At 38.7% G+C, this 20,592-nt stretch overlaps 2 protein-coding genes across 2 annotated transcripts; one reads left to right on the top strand and one right to left on the bottom strand.

Moving 5' to 3' along the window:
- Nucleotides 1-173: 173 nt before the first annotated feature.
- On the top strand, nucleotides 174-5,982 carry LOC111873032 (LETM1 domain-containing protein 1). Its single transcript, XM_023867400.2, has 5 exons — nucleotides 174-690; nucleotides 1,477-1,839; nucleotides 1,941-2,229; nucleotides 3,256-3,402; nucleotides 5,289-5,982. The coding sequence occupies exons 1-5, from the start codon at nucleotides 542-544 to the stop codon at nucleotides 5,463-5,465; spliced, it is 1,125 nt and encodes a 374-aa protein (XP_023723168.1). The 5' UTR covers nucleotides 174-541; the 3' UTR covers nucleotides 5,466-5,982.
- Nucleotides 5,983-10,846: 4,864 nt separating this feature from the next.
- LOC111873031 lies at nucleotides 10,847-20,242 on the bottom strand. Its single transcript, XM_033754926.1, has 7 exons — nucleotides 19,978-20,242; nucleotides 16,792-18,085; nucleotides 14,143-14,318; nucleotides 13,706-13,940; nucleotides 13,460-13,615; nucleotides 12,927-13,122; nucleotides 10,847-11,378 (listed from the first exon to the last, which is right to left on the bottom strand). The coding sequence occupies exons 1-7, from the start codon at nucleotides 20,045-20,047 to the stop codon at nucleotides 10,950-10,952; spliced, it is 2,556 nt and encodes an 851-aa protein (XP_033610817.1). The 5' UTR covers nucleotides 20,048-20,242; the 3' UTR covers nucleotides 10,847-10,949.
- Between the last annotated feature and the right edge of the window lie 350 nt (nucleotides 20,243-20,592).

Here is a 20,592-nt window from a genome sequence, read left to right as displayed (position 1 = left end):
TAATCCTCATTGAGGGGTTTGTGGTTCTGCTCTGTTCCTACAGTCACACACCGGGATTGTACCTCTCAAGCCACGACCACTTCCTTTAACATCCTTCCCAATTAATTATTCACTCCATCAAATTTGAGGTTCTCACGAAAGCGAAAATAAATGTATAAGCAAAATAGATTACTGACGTTTGCTGTGTGCGCCACTCCTTATTCAAAATTGAGGTCTTCTGGAATGCACCACCATGTAGTTTCATACCCACCAACAGTAATATCATTCACTGATCATTCCATCTCGTGACGCTATATGGCCTGGGCTACTGACAGTGTCGTCAATTAAACCATTGATTAATTAAGCTAATACTCAGCAAACGGTACTCTTCCCACTCTTCTGTGAGAATTCATAACACCAACTTGTAGCCCTTTAAAATAACGGGGGAGTGCGAAGTCTATCGAGCGACACTAGTGCTACATAGTTATCGACGTTACCAACGAGTTTTGGAAACTGGTTAATCACGGATCATGATGCTAATTAACTACGTCGTCTGCTATTAATGGACCAAGGAGAAAGGAACCATGTGAAGGACAAGGATAACAACAAGAGTTGTCGTTTAAATATTATAATACATATGTCTTCAACGTTGGTTAAAACACACTGGTGGCGAATTCGTCGCTGCCAGAGAATCATTATATGTAGTAATAGGTCTGTAATTACTATGCAGAAAGAAACTTTTGTCTTATATCAGAAATTTCAATTATTGTAACCTTAACCTTTCACACTACCTTACAGTGTGTCATTACTATTGACATTATAAATGAAATTACATATGTAAAGCGCGAAATCCTCTGTGTATCATAAAGAAATATATTATTTTCACATATCGTTAACGTGGGTTTTGGTGTAATTGGAATTTTAAAAATTTGGTGCTCATTACTTTTAATCACAGCAGTTGTGCAAAATACAAAGGTGCTGGTGGTGTAACCAGATAAAAAGTTAAAGTTGTCCCTCTGCGTAATTAATTGAGCACTATACCATGAAGACACATTGGGGAGTAGATGTATAGCTTCATTCTTCACCTTGGTGGTCAGCTTCATGTCCTAGCTGCGTTACTCCTGGGAAATGAGCTTCCCCCCCCCCCCTTCAGTTCCCATTCGCTATTAAGCTGGGTTGGCCACCAAACCGGTCTGGATGATATGGAGAGGAGAAAATTCTTGCCCTTACTGAGACTCAAACTCTGACCCCTTGGCTATCCAGCTTGTAGCCAGTTGCTACACTGACTGCAATATCATTAACCAAATTAGAAACTTAGGTTTAAATAAAACTTTCATTGTTACTTTAATTTTTATTATTTACTTAATTGTAGTGTTTTATGTCATGTTGCATGAATGGTGCTCTACTGCATTCCACTGCATTTAACAAAGGTGTAGATCAGACCATATTTTGGGAATTGTTTTTGCCATACTTAATGATGTCCTTTTCTCTTTACAGATTAATTAATGAAAGTAAATCACAGGAGGGCTCAGAAAAACAAAAAAGTACTAAAAGCATTCAACAGTATGCTCTATCACGCTATATGCAATTTGTCAAAGGCTATGGGAAAGTACTGGAAAAGAAATTTCCAACTGCAATGCATGTTTACCGGATATTTATGGTGGGGATTAAAGACTTTTACAGGGATATGAAATACTACTTTAAAATCCACAGAAAATTGTCAACACCAGCTAAATTTAAGTGCCTTACTAGGAAGGAAATTGAGCTGTATCACCAGATGCCGAAAGATATGATTAGGGTTGCCCCTATGCTAATTTTGTCTACTTTACCATTTGCAAATTACATCGTATTCCCATTAGTGTGAGTATTAATTCTGAAGACCATGGCTGCTCATTAATGCTCTGTCTTATGAACATTTGGTTTGAATCTCAGTAAAAAAAAGTTTATTCATTAATTAACAGGTACCTGTTTCCAAGACAGCTTCTGTGTCAACATTTCTGGACTCTGCAGCAGCGAACAGAGTTTGCTATGGAAGGACTACGCAAACGATTATATAACTATAAACCAGTGTTCCGATGTGTTCAAGCACAGCTCGATACACTCAAAGGTAGAGAAGAGCATGAACACTGGGCATATGTTCTTGGACTCTTGGGCAGTGGTGTCCATCCAAAGCCAGAAGATATTGTCAAGTCCATAGACCTGTTTCGTGGGGATCCATATCACCTCTCCTATCTCTACCCTGGGCATGTGGTAAAGCATAGCATCTGTTGTATTTGTATGTATAGTATATACAGTGGGCTCTTGATTACTTATGATAATAGAGGGGGCAGAGTAGCACAGAAAATGAAAAAAGTTGGATAATCCAAAACTCCTATCCATGCTGCAACCAATGCTAAAAATTACACAGGTATTTCTTATTTGCCATGCCACTGATCATGAAACAGTGAGACATATCTCTGCAACAGAAGAAAGCAATTCATGTTCGGTGGTAGTAGGCCTGCATGAAATTCAATAAAATAATAAGATATAGTTACAACAGGGTGAAATAATATACACCCTACTGCTACCTGTTGTAAAGCATCACTGAGAGATGTGACTTACGCGATGTAATGGGCAACACTTAAATCAGTAAGCTCTAACCATTAACTGAGGGATTCTAAAAGTTCTGCAGTTAGTCTGCTGTAGCAGAAGTGTAGTCATACGGTATTCAACAGAATTCTTTTAAATGCTTTTAATTTATAGCTAGAGATATTACAACCAGTTTCCATAAGGTCTGGGTGCATATTTCCCCATATTCTTGGACTTTCCTCATTTACATTCTAAAACACTTCCCCTCTGAACATTATAGATGGGTGATTAAAACTGCTGCTTTGTGTTAAAGGTCCTAGATAAGATTCGTGGCCCATACACTGACAAACCTGAGCAGTATCTTAAAATAGGCTGCAACACTTCCATACTGTTTTCCAACCTATACCAATATTAAGGCATACTTAAGTAAACAGATTTCCCTACAAAAATTCTCTGTGCATCCTGTGAGCTACACATTCAGCTCATCTCTCCTTGATTTATATCCCTGAACAATATTAGCTAGGATCTTTAAATCATAAATTTCTTCACATATTACTTCAACTTTTTAGGAAGAAAAAGTACCAAAAAACTGTTAAGCTTTATAGGAGAGTTAATAATATGTCACTGTCATAATTGATTACTATAAATCACTCTACGAAGGACATTTGAACTAGGCTATAGCTATATTTTAAGGGATTTATTTTACAGAAAGTGCTCCTACGAATTCATAGCATGCACACAGGATTACGTCGTCGTCTGAGATTGGCTGAGCAAGCAACTATTCTACATGAGATGGACATGGCTATTATCAGGGAGGGGGGTATCTCCCAGCTGTCCCAAGAGGATCTGCGAGTGGTAATAATTATATCAAATTAGCAGACTTAATGGTATAATGATTAACTATTACTGTGCACAAAAGATAATGATCAAAGTTTTGTCCTTCATTCAGATCATGAGCATGTAACTAGCTTTATTTTTCACAACTCATATTTTTTCACTGTTCTTTGGTACTTTAGAAAACGCAACTAATAGCAAAGTCCCTTGTCTATATCACATTCACAGTATTCATGATTACACACACCTCGCTTTTCCACAGATGAGGAAATTTATGGAATGTTTAAGTATATGGAGCTCTTGCTACAAATAATGATTCTAGTTCTGAGAGAATCTTCAAAAACATTGATAAAATATCAACATTGGTTACAGACACATTAACTATGTTTCAATCTTCTGAAACATGGTGACCTAAATGGCACAGTCAGTTCTAGTTGGAACAGTGCAACAAAACCGACGACTGCTGCTTCCTTTCGTGTCCGTTCTAATTTATCGTTGAGAGTAATCCTACAAATGACAGTGGGTAACCAGTGCAATTGAAATAACCTGATTAAATAGCCCCAGATCAGTCTCTGGCTGGGATTGGGGTTTGATTCCCAGCAGGGCAGAGATTCACCACCATGTCCAGACTGGTTTTGGAGCCCAACCACCCTCCTGTGCAATAGGTACATTGGGCTCTTTCCAAGGGTGCAAAGTGTCTGAGACATGAAGCTGACCATTCTCCTCCATATTGTGGCCATGTTAAGCATGGTGGGAATGTCATTAAGCAAAGGCACACCTTTACACACGAATCAATCATGAATGATCAACACCCTAGGCAACAGATATCTTAAGTTTATATAAGGAGTAGGCAGCCAAAAACATGCATCTGAATTGAATAATGAGTTTCTGTATCAGCTTGAAATCAGTTGAGAAGTCCCATGAATACCTTTACACCAATAAAGGGGAAATCCAATGACTCAGTTTCAACTTTCAGGGCAGGCTTCATATGTCAACATTCCTAAATTTTATATAAAATTATAGAAGCAACATAAGAGAAAACAGTGAAAGAATTACTTGATAGCATCCCAAAATCATCAGGAAAAATGTCACAAGACATCCAAAAGAATACAGATTGTTTTATCCTGTAACTATGCATAATGTTGGAAAGAATGATATGCCTTATTCAACGACCAAATGTACGGTACATGGTCTGCATTCAGCAGCTGATTATCAAACAGGCCAAGAACTTAGATTCTAAATGGTCCTGACAATGATCTATAACACTAGAGATCACTGGAGTTTTGGACTTTGTCCATCATATCCAGTGATTGATGTTGGATCTTTCTGAAAACACCCAACAGAGTAGGTGTCTCCCGCCCGCTTATCTGAGAACAGAAACATATCCATTTAAGATTTGAGGTTTTCACAGCAATGACTATGAAGAATGCCATTTTGTGGGACATGGCGCCATGTAGATCTTGTGTGAACCGACATATCTTAGGAACGTTCTTCCAAAATGTCAGTTCACACAAGATCTACACTACCACAGCCCCTAAGATTGCATTCTTCAGAAACATATCCAGTTTCTAAAACGTGTTCTGTAGAATAGTGGACAATGAACAAAGTCCAAAAATCCAGTAATCACAAGGCCAGGAAGTTCTTTCATAAAAGCTAAGGTTTCATCATGAGACTAATGTATGTAATCCTCTTATGTGGACCCCACAGCTACCCAATTCAGAAGAGCCAAACCATTTCTACAAGATCCATTTAAATATTATCCTCCCATCTATTTCTGTATCTTCAAAGCAGTTATCCTCCCTTGAAGTTTTCCAACCAAAATGCTGAATACATATCTTATTTATGTTCCCATGATGCCAGGTGAACATACATATGTACACAATATATTCTCAATTGTTGTTTTCCAGGCATGTTTCCTTCGCGGCTTGAATCCTGTTACAATGAAGACAGAAGATATGATCCACTGGCTGACGCAGTGGATCTTTGTGTCCGAAGCTGTTGACACGACATCCCTCTCACTGCTGCTTCACTGCCCAATTCTGCTTGGATACAATCAACCCTCCAACTGGATACTCATTCATTAAATCTCATCCTTCATGAATGTCCATTTAGACACTTTTAAGTCTGTGAAGGAAAATGGATGTCATAATTGATTGATTCTAGGGCTATTTATGTATCCTCTTCAAAGGAACAACTTATTTCACTCTGTCACGTAGTGTGGTATGGAACCGTTGGCAGTATTATGAAACATTAAATACAGTACAGGACTCTAATCTTGAGAGCTGTGAGGAATGCAGGAAGTCGGAACCATTAAAGGTGCAGTAGTAGCACAGATCGGCAACTACTACCTGAGCCAAAACAATTGCTTTAGTTCAGTTTGGATGAGCACTATACAAGTCAACTGGTGGCTAACACATTCTGAACTGATGCTATTCATAGTATGTGTTTCTGTTCCCCCCCTTGACAGTCCCTTCATCCCTCACCTCACAAGTGTCTAGTCTACTAATAAAATAATATTGATGCGAATATATTTTTATCCTTCACGATTAATTGAATGGAGAGACTGTCACACTGTGTTAATAAACATTTTTGGTAAAGTGATATTTTCATTATGAACAAGATTTTCCATATTGCAAGAGAATTACTCCCTAGATCCATTTTAGCATCCTTCCATCTAGATCTTGGTTTCCCAAGTCATTCCTTCTTCATTTTAAGTTTTCCAATCAAAATGCTATATTCATTTTTCATTTCTTTCAAAACTGCTACTAATTACATGAACTAGTAGTCAGCACTTCTCTTTAGCATTTGGGAGGTCCTAGGTTTAGATCTCGACCTGGAGACGAACTATCCTGACACACATGGTTTGATGATGGTATATTAATACAATTTAAATTAAAACTGGATGATGGATGTCTAAAAACTCAAATATTCCCCAGTAAATGGCCTAATAGGAGGCTATAATACTTCCCTTCCATGCCTTTGACACATCATCTGAGTATCTGAAATATCACTCATTCATCTCTGTCTTTAGTGCAAGTTAAAACTGTTCACAATCTCCCTTTAATTTAAAATAATGTTTAAAGTCACCCTGTGAAGCTTCTGGTTATGTGATACTCCTCAGATCATTATTTCCTCTTTCTAGGGTCCAAATATTCAGTCTGTATTACTGCCTCACAGCAATAGAATTGTCATGTCTATGTGGGAACATCCCCACAATATCACGCATTTCTGCAACGCTCGCTCTTCACATCACTTTTCACCATCACATGCGCTAACCAATCAGATTGCTTCAAACGATCGCATTTATACTACGCTCGGCGCTAGCCCGCATCTACACCATTACGCGCGCTAGCCAATCAATTCTTCCTTCTCAATTTCGAGTTTCGCTCCGCCCCACCGAGCAGTGTATAAAAAGGGGCGGCTCCAACGCCGAGTCATGCAGTTCATCACCAGCCTACGAGCTAGCCACACCAAGCAGCATCAGCCAGCAGGCTTCGTCGCCAGCGCTCGGTCTACGGAGGCATCGGCGCTTCACTGCGCCAGGCATGACTGCCACAGCTGTCTGCCGGTCGCACCCGACTCACTGGGCAACTAGGCCGCACGGACTCGCCGGTAGTCATACCTGACACACCGGGCAACTGGCGTAGCTATCACCTCTCCGCTCCAGCGACCGCGCTCAATGACTAGCCTTTCACAAGCCATTCACCATAACTAGCCTTTCTCCTTACCGGGGCGCGCCGCGCTACCTCACCGGTCAAACATCTCATCAGCCACGGTCCTTTTCAGGACCAACAAACTGTTCCGAAGAAGTGGGTTGTCATAGGAGTAATGACAAAACTACACATACAAAGAGCCCCACATCTACATAAAATAAATAATTTTATAAAATGTTTCATAGTACATAAACACACATACCACATAAATGTCTTACCCAAAACCAGAGGCAGAACAAAGGCAAGACAACTATAGGGTAGCTCCCCCAGACTGTGTGAGCAATTATGTCAGCAAATATCCTAAACAAAAGCAAAGATGAATTCAGTTAGTATGGAACAGACTATAAACTGTAGACAAAATGGGCGGGACGTACTCTTGAAATTTTGTTGATACACGTGTTATTGTCACAGTTACATTTAAGTAAATCATAGGATCAGGCCATGCCATAGCTCAAGCTGTTAGTCACTGGCTTCCCACCATGGCGGTCTGGGTTCAATCCCGGGTCTGGTCAAGTGGGATCTGTGGTGGACAAAGTGGCGCTGGGGCAGGTTTTTTCAGAGTACTGTGGTTTCCCCTGCCAATCTTCATTCCACCAATTACTCCACAATCACCCTCACCTATCACCTGGGGCTGCAAAGTACAAGGGACTTAGTCCCACCCCACTAGCAATAAAAAAAAATCAAGAGTCAGCTATTTCTGTTATTCTACAACACACTCAGTAGCTGAACCATACGGTGCCCAGTGGTAGGGTGACATTTGTGATTTGTGTTGTAAAGGAATTGGAAGAAAGTGTTCATAGCCTATCAGTTACTATGCCAGCATTCACCTGGATACACTGACGAAAATCACAAAAACCCAGTGTTCCAGCCAAGATTTAAACCAAACACCTTTCAAATATGAGTCTACGGCAATACTGATACACCAATCCACTCATTACAGGTCATATACAAGGTTAAAGGTACAGCTATTCCTCTAACAAGGCATGAAGGCCCATAAGGCTGAGACACATCAAGGCTGAGACATTTTATAGATGATCAGAACACAGATGGCAATAAGGGTGTCAGCCTTATACACTGGCCGACTGCCATTTATAACACAGTTTAAGGTAGCAGGATATAGGAAAAAATAATCAAACACCTCTATTACAGTCAGCCCATTTGATAGATACTGTATATTCTGGCCAAGGGAACATCATATTTGAGAGGAAATATACCCAAGTTCAGGTCTCCTGTAAGAAATGACGTTCTCATAACAGTAATTATGAAGATTACTGTCTTCTGGTACACGGTAAGTAGGATGTGAGCAGCTGGTTCCTCTGAAACTAGTACACACTTACCAAACCACAAAGTGACAGTAATCTTTACAAATACCCCAGTTTTCTTATTTTGAAGACAATTTTTATTCTAAAGAAAGAGATGAATAAATATGCCAGAGAAATTCTTTATTTGATACTGGTATATACATAAAGTATAACACTGAGATAAGTTATCAGCTCTCCACCATTCCTCAGGTCACAGGCTAAACATCAAAAAAGATCTTCACACAGTGTCTGCCTTTATTGGATCTGTGGTTCTGCCAGTGGTGACTGAAGAGTTCTATCTTCTGGGATAAAATGCCACATAGTCCACCGAAAGTTAAGAGATGTTTCAGAGAAACATGTCGCCTCCATCTTCAGTGTAACACCATGTAGTTTGATATAGTCTCTGGAACACTGGTAGCTATCCACCAAACTACATGGTGTCACATCCTAGACAACCGTAATGTTAGTTCCAAATGATATAAAAAGTCCTTTAAGACACTGTATAGAAGTTGATAACAAATATATTACAAAGAAAAATATGTTGTTCTGGAGTATCACAAACCTGGCTTTTACTTTCTTCCCTGCTCCAGCAGAAGGAATCAGACTGAAAAACAGCAACTAGAAGTCAATAGCATTAGTTTCTCCTTCTGTACCCCACATAAATGTTATTTCTTCACCTAATGTAACTTACATACCAAGGATCTGAGGTTTTCCCATCACTGGATATGAAGAGCTCTATCTTCTGGGATATAACTCCATGTAGTCTTTGTTGCCACCTGCTTTCACACTGGTTTCTTGCTTGGCTTAGTCTTTGACCCTTAAGATGGAGGCAACATGTTCCTCCAAAGTCAGCTGACCCTCAATAGACTACATTGCGTTGTAACTCTGACAATAACTCTTCATAACTTACACATATCACCTTACCAAGATATCTTCTCTCCAGCATTCAGGTGGCACAAATAACAATACACTGATCTGTTACCTTTAACACGATGGAAATCAACCAAATTTGGTTATATAAGGATGTCATATCTGAAACAAATGAATCAAAATAGTTTTAAAAACTGTTACTGAATTATCATTTCCCTCATATTAAAATGGTAACATTTACCTGAATCTAACACACGGCTTGAAATCAGGAGTTCAAGAACTGGAAGTATAACAAATTAGCACAAAACTACAATACTGTACATTTACCTCAGTAATGCTGTACTTTTCTTTGGCCAAACATTCTGTATGTCTTCCCATCACCTTAAAACATATATTGCCACTTTCTAGTTAAGCGAATGTAGTGCAATGCTTGATTTTATAGCTTCAGCTGTAGAGAAAAAGCTCACAATAGATTTGGTTCAAGATATATTTGGTTTTCTCTGAACTGGCACCCAAGCATTGTTCTAGGACACAAACTTGCGACACTGTTTTTAACTTAGCCATGATGATTCTTTTGTCAGTGAAAGCTCTTCAGAAAATTAAGAAAATTTTACTGCTGATTTTAATCAGTTTAGTACAGTCAGTTATTTCCATTTAAAAAACAAACACTGTCACGTGCCATTACAGACACTTAAAAGAACCACTTCCGAGACTAGGAATAAATTTGGGACATTTAATTTTTCATTCATGAAGATGGTGTTTCAACCAAACATTTTTTTGGAATAGTGCAGTCAGTATAGAAACTGGCTACAGACTGGACAACTAAGGGGTCAGAGTTCAAGTTATGGTGGGGACAAATTTTCACTTCTCCATGTTGTCCAGACTGGCTCTGCAGTCCACCCAACCTCCCATCCAATGTGTACTAGGGGCTCTTTCCCTGTGATAAAGCAGGCAGGGCATGAAGCTCACCACTCACCTCCAACTCATGCTGAGGTCAAGACAATGTGGGTCTATACATCCACTCTCCCATACGTTTCATGGTGTAGTGCTTAGTTAGTTAAGCACACAGAGAACTTTACATTTACCTTTTACCTTCACACATAATTTAGAAACACAAGCATGGATTATTCAGAATTCGAAACACCAATAACTCATTTCTTTCAAGGCAAGTTACTACCATTAAAATCTCACGTAAACAGTATGTCCAAACCTAAAATTTTACATTCTTCCGATGATCATCCCATGACTCCAGAGACATCATGGGAAAATTTCCAAAATATTTTCCTCACTACCACGGAAACCACCACCTTAAAAACACTTCCCTGAACACTATCCAAGTAGATTAAGCACAACAGACCACTGTAGGTCGCGTTGCAAGGGCTGAGAAGGCCCACCCCTTATACATTCATTCATCCAAGTAGATTCTAAAGGGTTCAGACAATTGTGTATGACACAACATTAATAAACCCAGTAATTCCACTCACTCCTTTCTATACCCAAGTACAGCATAGTTTCCAAGTCTGTGCTTTATGTGAGGGATTATGAACACAAAATCTTCTCACAAATAAAGAACAATATTAATTTATGTATGAAGAATTTATTTCAAATAATTATTATACACTTTGATAATACATTACATAAAAACAAAAAACTTAATCATATCATTTACATTATCACTGTGATCTCAGCCAAGAGGAATGTATGCTGGTAAAATTCCTAGTTTACGTTTTACCTTTGGCTCCTGACTTTCAGACGGAGTACCATCCATTTGTTCATCTGAGAGGCGTTCTTCATTCAGCATTGCTTGCTTCATGTCATCAACTTTTTTTAATAGTTTCAACCTCTTTACATTCAGATCACTACTGTCTACTTGATTTGTCACTTGCGGATTCTGAGGTTCAGCATCAATCTCCACTGAAACAGTTTCTTCTGCCTCATAATATCTCTTCCGTTCATTTCTTGTACTGTGTGCTTCATCTGTTGTCACTGTATGCTTCTGAGCTCTCACCTTCTTTTCAACTATAGTTTTGTGAGGGTAAGGACAGGACTTACCTTTTGAACAGGAACCTGCTTTCTCAAATTCTGGACAGAGGTACGTGTGTCGCTTCTTGCACTGCTCCATTAAACAGAAAAACATCATCATGATCATATACAAACTGTCAATATTGAAAAATCAATATATCACAGTAAACATTCAAAGTGTCAATCATCATCTAATTTTACAATCTACACAGAGTCACAAATTCTCCTTTATAGAAAAGTCTGTTATTTGGTTAATCAACTGGTTTAGCTCAACTTAAACTGCACTGGATATTAGGAATTGTCAATGTATTAACAAGGTCAACCATATCCTGAAAACTAAACAAGAAATCAACAAACTAAATTCTGGTAACAGCAGTTCCCCAGCACCGGATGAAATGGTTACTTTACCACAACTGTGTTCTTGAATTGGGCAACATTTCTTTATATGACAGAATATTTGCATTACTATGACTCAGCCCCAAGGGCCATAATTAAGAAGAAGTGGTACATCACTGAAAATTAAGCTTGTATTAAAGTTTTATGTTGCACATTCTACCCTAACACCTCTCCTATGACAGTCACAAACTCACGGGAAGTGAGAGATGATCATAACTTATAGCAAAAAATTATTAAATTCTCAGCCACTGTTCTATACATATCCATCTATACATAGCCACGAAACCTGAAAGTTACTTATGAGGAACATTCAAATGAAACCTGTTTGGAGGATTGTTCTGAGTGAAGGAGCAGAGGCCCATAAAAACAGTCCTGATGGATGGTGAGTCAGACAGTCCACTGACACACAGGCTGATGGATCCCATCCATAAAGAACTTCTGTGTTGCTGCTGGATTTCTTAAAGAGGACGAGGTTTCATTTGAAAACCATCACATGTGCTACTATAATATTATATTTAACTTACAGGCTCAAACCACCACTGATCCATATCTCAGGCTGACAGACATTTCAATATTCTACAAACACAGGAAACCTAAAAATGTTGCATACATGAGAAAAGTGACCAGTCAGAAGTAAAACACCAGAACAGGTGAAAAGCTCTAAATATTTAGGATTCACTGCATTTTATGATTCTGAATATAAAACCCAATTAACCATCATTAGTCTGAAGATGCAAAAAATCAACTCTACAAAGCCCATGCTACTCTGTAAATGTTGCATCACACAGAAGCATGGATCATAAGAACAGATGAAGACTGACATCAGCTTTTCATGACAGCAGATTACAACCATTTTGACTGGCACTCTGGGTAACTAAATTACCATCACCCTTCTCACTGGTATTAACCTGGTTGGCCTCTTTAGAATCACACAAAAACAAAATAAAGAGTACTGCATTGCCCTCCTTAAGTTTTTCATAGTACGTTCCTTTTAAACTACCAAGCCTATGCTGAGAGCCACAGTGGGATAACCACTGCATTGGCACTAGGGGAAATGGCACAAAGAAACCTGTCAAAGGCTTCAGAACATACAAAATCTGTTACCGGAGTTGGAATTTGTAGGCTACAAACAAACACTTGCTTTATTGGTACGGCTCACTCCGTTATGATAAAATGAACACATGACTTGCATATGCTGTGTAGCAATAAACAAATTACTAAAAAATAAAACTCTCTTACTTACCTCCTGGCCATCAGGACAGTAACCACAAAGAAAGTTCTTGCAAATATCGGCCTTTGCACTAACTTTCACATGAAGGTAAGGGCAATTGTCCCTAACACAGCAACCCTCCAAGAAGTACTTGCATGTTGGCATCTTCTCTGGGCCAACATCGTGAGAGAGTGTACAGTCGCCAGCCTCACAACTGCCTCGCAAAAAACTGCAAGATTGAGAAACATTTGTAAAGTCATTAGATAAATTACAAACAAACCCTGTAGTAGTATACATTACTTTCAATCTTCATGTAAAAGTATTCATTTCTAAGACATTACAATTCATATTCATAGAGTGCACAGATAAAGACATAAATAGAGCAGCCCCACTCACACTCCTTTGAGTCCACAACTTCATTTTAAAACAATTTTCTTTTCCACAATCATTACCTATATATTATTCATATTAAGTATGAATGAGTATAACCATCATAGACTAACACTCAGAGAATACGAACATTGCGAAAAGCAATCTAAAGAAAATATTCTCCACAAAGTACTTACTTCTTGCAGATGGCTATGTATTTAGGATCGTGCACATGTGGACATGTGCCCTTATCTTTCCTCACACATTTTCCAAACCGATGGTAAAAGATACAAGGCTGGTTGCTTTTCCTCAGGTTGCTGGTTAAGAGTGCTATACTTTTCTGCTTTGCTTGGCTGAAACATAAAAAAAGGTTTCAGTTATTTTCTTTAATCTACAACTTGTAGCTGAAATTCAAGTTAAATCAACACTGGGTCAAAACCTACCTCAGGTAGTTTCTTGCATTGTGAGCATTGGTTCTGACGAGGACATTTGGTGATTTCGGAACAAACGTTACTCCACCAATGTCTATTCTCTTCAAAGGTACATTCGCCATGGAGGGTTCATTAACTCCACTTTTGGTGGGTTTCACAGCAGCTCGTACCATAGTCCTTCCGCTTGCATCCATTAAAAATTTGTTCCCGCGTATGTACACAGCAGAACTTGACCTTGTTTTGGACCCTGAAAATTGAAATTTGATTTGAAAAGATGATTTGCTTATAAAAGCAATTTCTCATAATTCAATCATTTAGGCCCCATAAACTGTATCCCTGAATTTTCTTTCATAAATGTTGACCAAAATCTCCACATTCGGTCAATACAGATTTAGGGTACATTACAAGTCTGCAACATAAAACTATTACAAAGGACAGGGAATACTTACTTTTTATGTTATGGTTTGCCATGCTTCCTTCAGTGTGACTTCTGCATTTTGGGGTAACACTCTGCGTGAGCTTCATCTTAGATGCTCTATACAGAACTCCCCCTATCCTGACCAAATTTAGGCTATGTTCATTCCTTCCTTGCTCTCTGCCTTTTCCAAAATCTGGACTGTTTCCACTGAAACAAATTCAGCATGTTACAAAGGAAGCATATTTACAATGATGTCACAATATTACACAATAATTCTTGTACATCTGTAATACAAGGGAGTCAGTAAACAGGTCACAAATGGAAGTAAAACAGCTGTAATGGGTGTAATAGGTTTTCTGTGTGTATCACTAGGTATCAGCACAGTACAGCTTCATGACAGCCTAGGTAGCAGACACTCATGCGCACGTTCAGAGGCTGTTTGGTAGTCGAACTGGCGACCGTACTTGAGGACTGTACTACCAAACAGCAGCATTCTGTTGTGCGTGTTTTGTGGGGAAATGGACTCAATGCAAGGATATTAATAAAGAAATGTTTCCTGTTTATATTGGGAAGTGTTTGTTGCATACAGTGGTTCACAACTGGGTCAAGAATTGCTATCAAGGACATTTGAAAGTCTATATGCTGCGGGTTTCAATGCACTGGTAAAGCAATGGGACAAGCGTATCAGTGTTGGCGAAAGATATGTCAAGAAATAAATATTTTTTCCACTTCGAATGTAACATGTTTTATATTTTCTATCAATTTGTGGGCTATTTACTGACACCTGCCAGACTCATACAACGATAAACAGGGGCCTCAACACAAGCCTTAGGTAATCACAAATGGACCAAATGGACCAAAAAGGAACTGAAGGCCTTGCTTATTAAATGGTTGCCATTATTCAATAAAAGACTGTCTCCATGAAGAATTCTCGAATATTGGCTGTTGATACGCAGATGCATAGAATGTTATATTTCTAGTAACTTTATATTTATAATAAATGCATTCAGATAATTGCATAACAAAGTGACATGTCCTGTATCAATGTAGTTTATCTACTGAATGAATAAATGAATGAACCAATCAGTCACATATATTAGGGGGAGATCTATAATGTTGAGTTTCATCTTGGCTTCGGAAACCGGCTAGACTATGGTGATATTCATAATACTCATTACAATTATGGTACTAGATTTTACTACTTAATAAATTATGGTATAGGTTGCAGATAGAATAAACAATCATGAACAGCTGACAAGAAGTGGACCTTCAATTTGGGGGTTGGGTAGAAGACTAATAACCAAGAAAAATACAAAAAAAAAAAAAAAACTTGCATGTTATAAATGTTGCACTGGGCCACAGCCTTGGTAGTTTCTTTGAAGCTACCCAACATCCAGCGAAGATGCTAATGGACCTTCTGCATAAAATTTAAAACAGATGAGAAACTAGAAGATTCTTAAGCAGTATGTTCCATGAAGTTAAACTAAGGAATTATCCTGAAGGGTTTTGACAATGGTGGATGACACACAGAGTTATTGGGTGTTTGGAATTTTTCCATCGTCTGGAATTCTATGTATTAGAGGACACGATGTTTTGGAAACAGATCCAGATCCAGTCCAAAAACCCAGTAATTCTAAGGAATTATCACTTGCAACTTTACACATACATTTTTGGTCACAAATTAAATTTTGTTCACATATTATCTTTCTGGTCTCTTAGAAAAATGAACTTCACGATAAAATTACTTCACAGGTGGAATCAATGTTTCACACACAAGTGACCTAAATCATAATACTGTATTATCTTTGCCACCAATAAGAAAAAAAAACCATATTACTTCCAAATTCAACGCTGTTTCCATACACGAGCAGCATAAACACCAGGTACCTACTTTGCATAATATCTATTAGTTTATCAGATGTCACAATTAAGTGCACAGCACTCTTTAACTTATTCTCAGGATGCCCCAAGGTCATAACTTACACCAGCTATCCAGACCGAGCTTCTCTGTGGTTTTCCTCAGTCCCTCCAAGCAACTGCTGAGGTATCACGCCAAATCAGGCCATCAGCACTTCCTTAGACATTCTTTCCTCAAGTGCCATTTTTGTACCATTTAACACTACACACACTGAGCTATGGACAGCATGGTCACACGATGTTAACTAAAAAATTAAAAGGAACCTCCATATCCATGGAACTAAAATTGCAAGAACACTTAATCCCCTGCAATATTTTCAGTTTAAGTCAGCATAAACACAGTGCATGAGGCACCCTTGGATACATCTTATTTATTCTGGTAGTTAATGAAAGCTAATTAGATTGGTATACCTTACGCGGTAACTGCCTTCTAAAAGAAGTTACTGGAGGAAAGATAGAGGGGTGGATAGAAGTGACCAGAAGACGAGGAAGAAGACGTAAGAAGATGCTGGATGACCTTTGGGACAGAAGAGGATATTCTCATTTGAAGGAGAAAGCTCTAGATCGCATCAAGTGGAGGAACTCTTTTGGAAGAGATTGTGGACCTGTCGTCTTGACAGATTACTGATGAATGAAGGAATGAACTAATGAAGTCCGTTATCAGAGAACCCAGATATTCATCTCAGTTGTGAAGACATCATAAATATGATTATGAAAATATTAAAGTACCACATGGAAAGTAAAGAAAAAGGGCTGTACTTACATTTTCCTCAATTTCTTGTTTACAACCATCAGCTTCTGTAGACGCGTGGAATTACTCCATGTTTTATTAGCAAACTTCAAGCTTCTGAAGGGGTACTGTCCATTCCTGTATTTGCAACCCACTTTTGAATTCATATTTCGTTGGTTAGATCTTCCCCGTTTCAGCATTTCATACTGTAGAGAGTACGTTTTTAATGTCTTTGGAGATTTGTGAAGCCTTCTATCTATTTTATACTTTGATTCTTCACCTGATGCGACTTTATTAGCCACGTAAGTATACCGAGATTTTGTAATTGGACTTTTGGTCGCACTGGATCTCGCCACTTTGTGTTCGGAACACACTGCTTTTGCTGCCTTCACAGCTACTTCTGAAGATCTGGCACTGTTTCTTCTTGATCTGGACCATGACAATGTCGACTGTCTTCTTACAACTTTGTGTCTTGTAGTGAAGGCACTTGGCACAGGAACTGAGGGCCTATTGTTTTCTAAACCCTGCAAACCTTGATTTGAGCCTCTTGACTTAGCACACACCAATTTTGTCCTGCTGATGAACATCAAAGGTCCTAGTGGAGAGCTCTTATTTACTGGAGACAATTTTTTTGACACAGGCTGTGAGGTAGTTCCAGAATTTCTCACCATGTTACTTGTAGTTGGGTGACTAGGTACTGCATTCTGCTTTACTAATTTTGTTCTGCTATGATGTACATACTTTGTAGTGGGAAAGTTAATGCCCGATGGCTCCAAGGGCAATTCCGAAGTATGCGGTTGTGTTCCTTGTGACTGTGTGGTAGCTTTCATTGATTGCTCTGCAAGAACCTTTGGATTTATATGTACAGAATGTTTCAATTTAGAAATGTCTTTACTTCCTGAAGCAATGTATTCTGCCACTACACTTGACTCTGACCTACTGTTTTCCTTCAAAAAATGAGGATTCAAATACATTCGTCCACTTTTGAAATCAGAAACATTCTGACATGGATAACTTGAGGCAGCAAAATTTTGAGACTGACTTTCATGAATGCCTGAAACTCTTGGAGTATATAACACAGAATTCCCCCTACTAACTAACGTAGTTTTTCTACTCAAAGAACGCTCATTTTCAGTGCACAAGCTCCTTCTGTCCACTAATGGATCTTGATCTCTTGTGTTGACATTAATTTTTCTGTACTTTGAAAACGCTGCATTTCCTGAACCACGAGATCTACGGTTGGAACACTCAATTTTTGTTGCTGTCTGCGAATCAAATGATGTGGTGCCTTTTCCTTCATGACGACGCTTACGTCGTTCAATTAAACCTGGAAGAGAAACAAGAACCTTGAAGTACACAGATTACATAAGCACTTAATTACACGTATATAAGCACTGAGCAGGGCGGTGAAACAGTAGTGTCTTAGACCTGTATTCAGGAGATGATCAGCTTGAATTTCAATTCAGACACCAGCTATCCTGACTATGGTTTTAGTGGTTTTCCTCAGTCCCTCTAGGCAAATGCCAGGGTAGTACCTTGATTAGGCCACAACTGCTTCCTTCTGAATCCTTTCCAACTCATCATTCAACCTAAAATTCAATGCCATACAGTCTACATAATGACATTGTAATATAAACCACAAAAAAAAAAAAAATGCACGAGATTAAATATGTCACTGGTCATACGCTCACAATGAAGGCAACGGAGAAGAACAAGCAAAGGAATTCAATGGAGAGCAAGTATGTCCGTTTTTATATACATGCATGAAACAAGTAAAACAGTGGCAATTTGTGTGAAAGCTGAGGTCACAGATGCCATAAATGACTACATTCATATTTAAGACTACATCCAATGAAGCCTTCTCAGGCAGGAAAAGCTGGAATGACTTACCATTCCTTCTTGACAAGACGAACCGCCTGACAAGACTTCATCACACCCACATTCTTTCGCTAAAACATCTAGTATGGGTTTTAATTTCAATGAAACACAAACTCATCTTCACTGTTCAAAATGCTCAATGTCCCTTTATCTCAGTTCATAAGGGGATGCAGGTGCAAATGCTTCTTCAGTGCTGTATGTGTTGCAACACGAGATGCTCATATTCTATGCCAATTTACAACATTAATACAGGGTGGGGCAAGGAAACAGACAGTTGTAAAAACACTATGTGGTAAGATTAGAAAAATAACTGTGCAGAGAGGGAAGTCACCTTCAGGACATCTTCAAGAAATAAACAGCATGCTATCTATTTTAAGATAGCATATTTGTAATTTGGCAAATAAAAATTCTTCATTTAACTGCAGTTTTTCAAACCGCCCATTCCCCCCTCCGCAACCCTGCACTAAGAATGAGGTGGTTTTATCATTTTTAGTGTGCATGCAGTATTTTTTTTTGCTTCACCCTTTACAATTCTACAATTTGAATCAAGCCTTTCCTGTTCTAAAGCTAGTGGCATATTTCTGACAGAGTGACTACAAAGGTCAAAGTGAAATGGAAAACACAATGGCAAAACAAAATGCCAATTCTTACTGCACAGAGACAATGTGAAGGCCAAAATGTACTGCAGTTACCAGTGGAAGGCTTAACAGGAATGTTCGATCCTTGTGGTCCACGACTTTAAAAAAACAAGTAAGCCATTTCTGAAGTGAAACTACCCGTGTATGTATGTGTGTGTGTGTGTGTGTGTGTGTGGGTGGTTGTAAGGGGTGGGCCATAAAATCTGGCTCTCGCACTTTATTAATTAATTCTATTATTAATTCTACACTTTGACTGAAATGTAGGACTTTATTTATGGGGGCATCATAAAAGTTACTCGGTTCCATGAAGAACTGACCCAGGTGATGAAATCTTAAGTAAGCTATGGCCTCACAATCACATAGGATATGTGTGACTGATTCGTCTTATTGTTGGCACCTTTCACAGGTTAGGTCATCAAAACTTCCCATTATCCAAATTCCTTTATCATAAACGTTGTGATGGCAAACATGATTGGAAATTAACAATAATTTTAAACATATTCTACGTATTTGGCTACTCAGTGCTGTCTGGGGATATCTATATTCAATTAATGTCCAAGGCTGAATTATGTTGAAAAAGCTGATCCAAATATTAATGTGAGCACAGAAACACATGACCCTACTTCCTTTCCATGATGAGAAAGCACAAATAAGGCTCCTGTCACAAAGACAGAAATAGTATAAATATTACAATTTTACTCACGAAACAAATTATCACATTCGTCGTGGAAACTGCTCCTCTGTCCCCTAGATGGTTGATTACGATAGGCCATTGTCGATTTGATATCTCACCCGATCTAGGATATACGATAAAAATTACTCTTCAACTATAACCCGTTCAATATACTTTGAAAAACACAGAAACCAAATTCCTACGCAATCTTACGCAATACTCAAACGTCGAACTATTCACCCCAAATCCAACACTTCGACTGTTCACTACCTTCCCTACGTTCACTACCTCCACTGCTTACCGCTACTTACTACGCCAGTCACCGATGACCCCGATGACGCAACTTTTATGCTACGTGTTTACTGCGCAGTTGCGTAGCAACAGGCATCTATTGTTCGTGTTTACTACGTAGTTGCATAGCAACAGCCATCTATTGTTCCATTTTCCGACTTTCTGCCGTCATATCACAATACAGACACAGCATCAAATTGCTTCGGACGCTTTAACGTTGACTATGGTGCTCTACTATCGCCATCATTTTGAGCATTTTGAGACTTAATTAGCGTTGCATACAAAGACTACTCCCTGCTTGCGTCACATCCACGGATCACGACCACTTAGTACTACCTGGTAGTCTCACGTAAC

Source organism: Cryptotermes secundus, unplaced genomic scaffold (genome assembly GCF_002891405.2).
Source record: "Cryptotermes secundus unplaced genomic scaffold, Csec_1.0 scaffold3170, whole genome shotgun sequence".
In the NCBI taxonomy this organism is placed as follows: domain Eukaryota; kingdom Metazoa; phylum Arthropoda; class Insecta; order Blattodea; family Kalotermitidae; genus Cryptotermes; species Cryptotermes secundus.
Note: the sequence above shows the minus strand (reverse complement) of the source record. Positions and strands in the feature narration are given on the sequence as shown.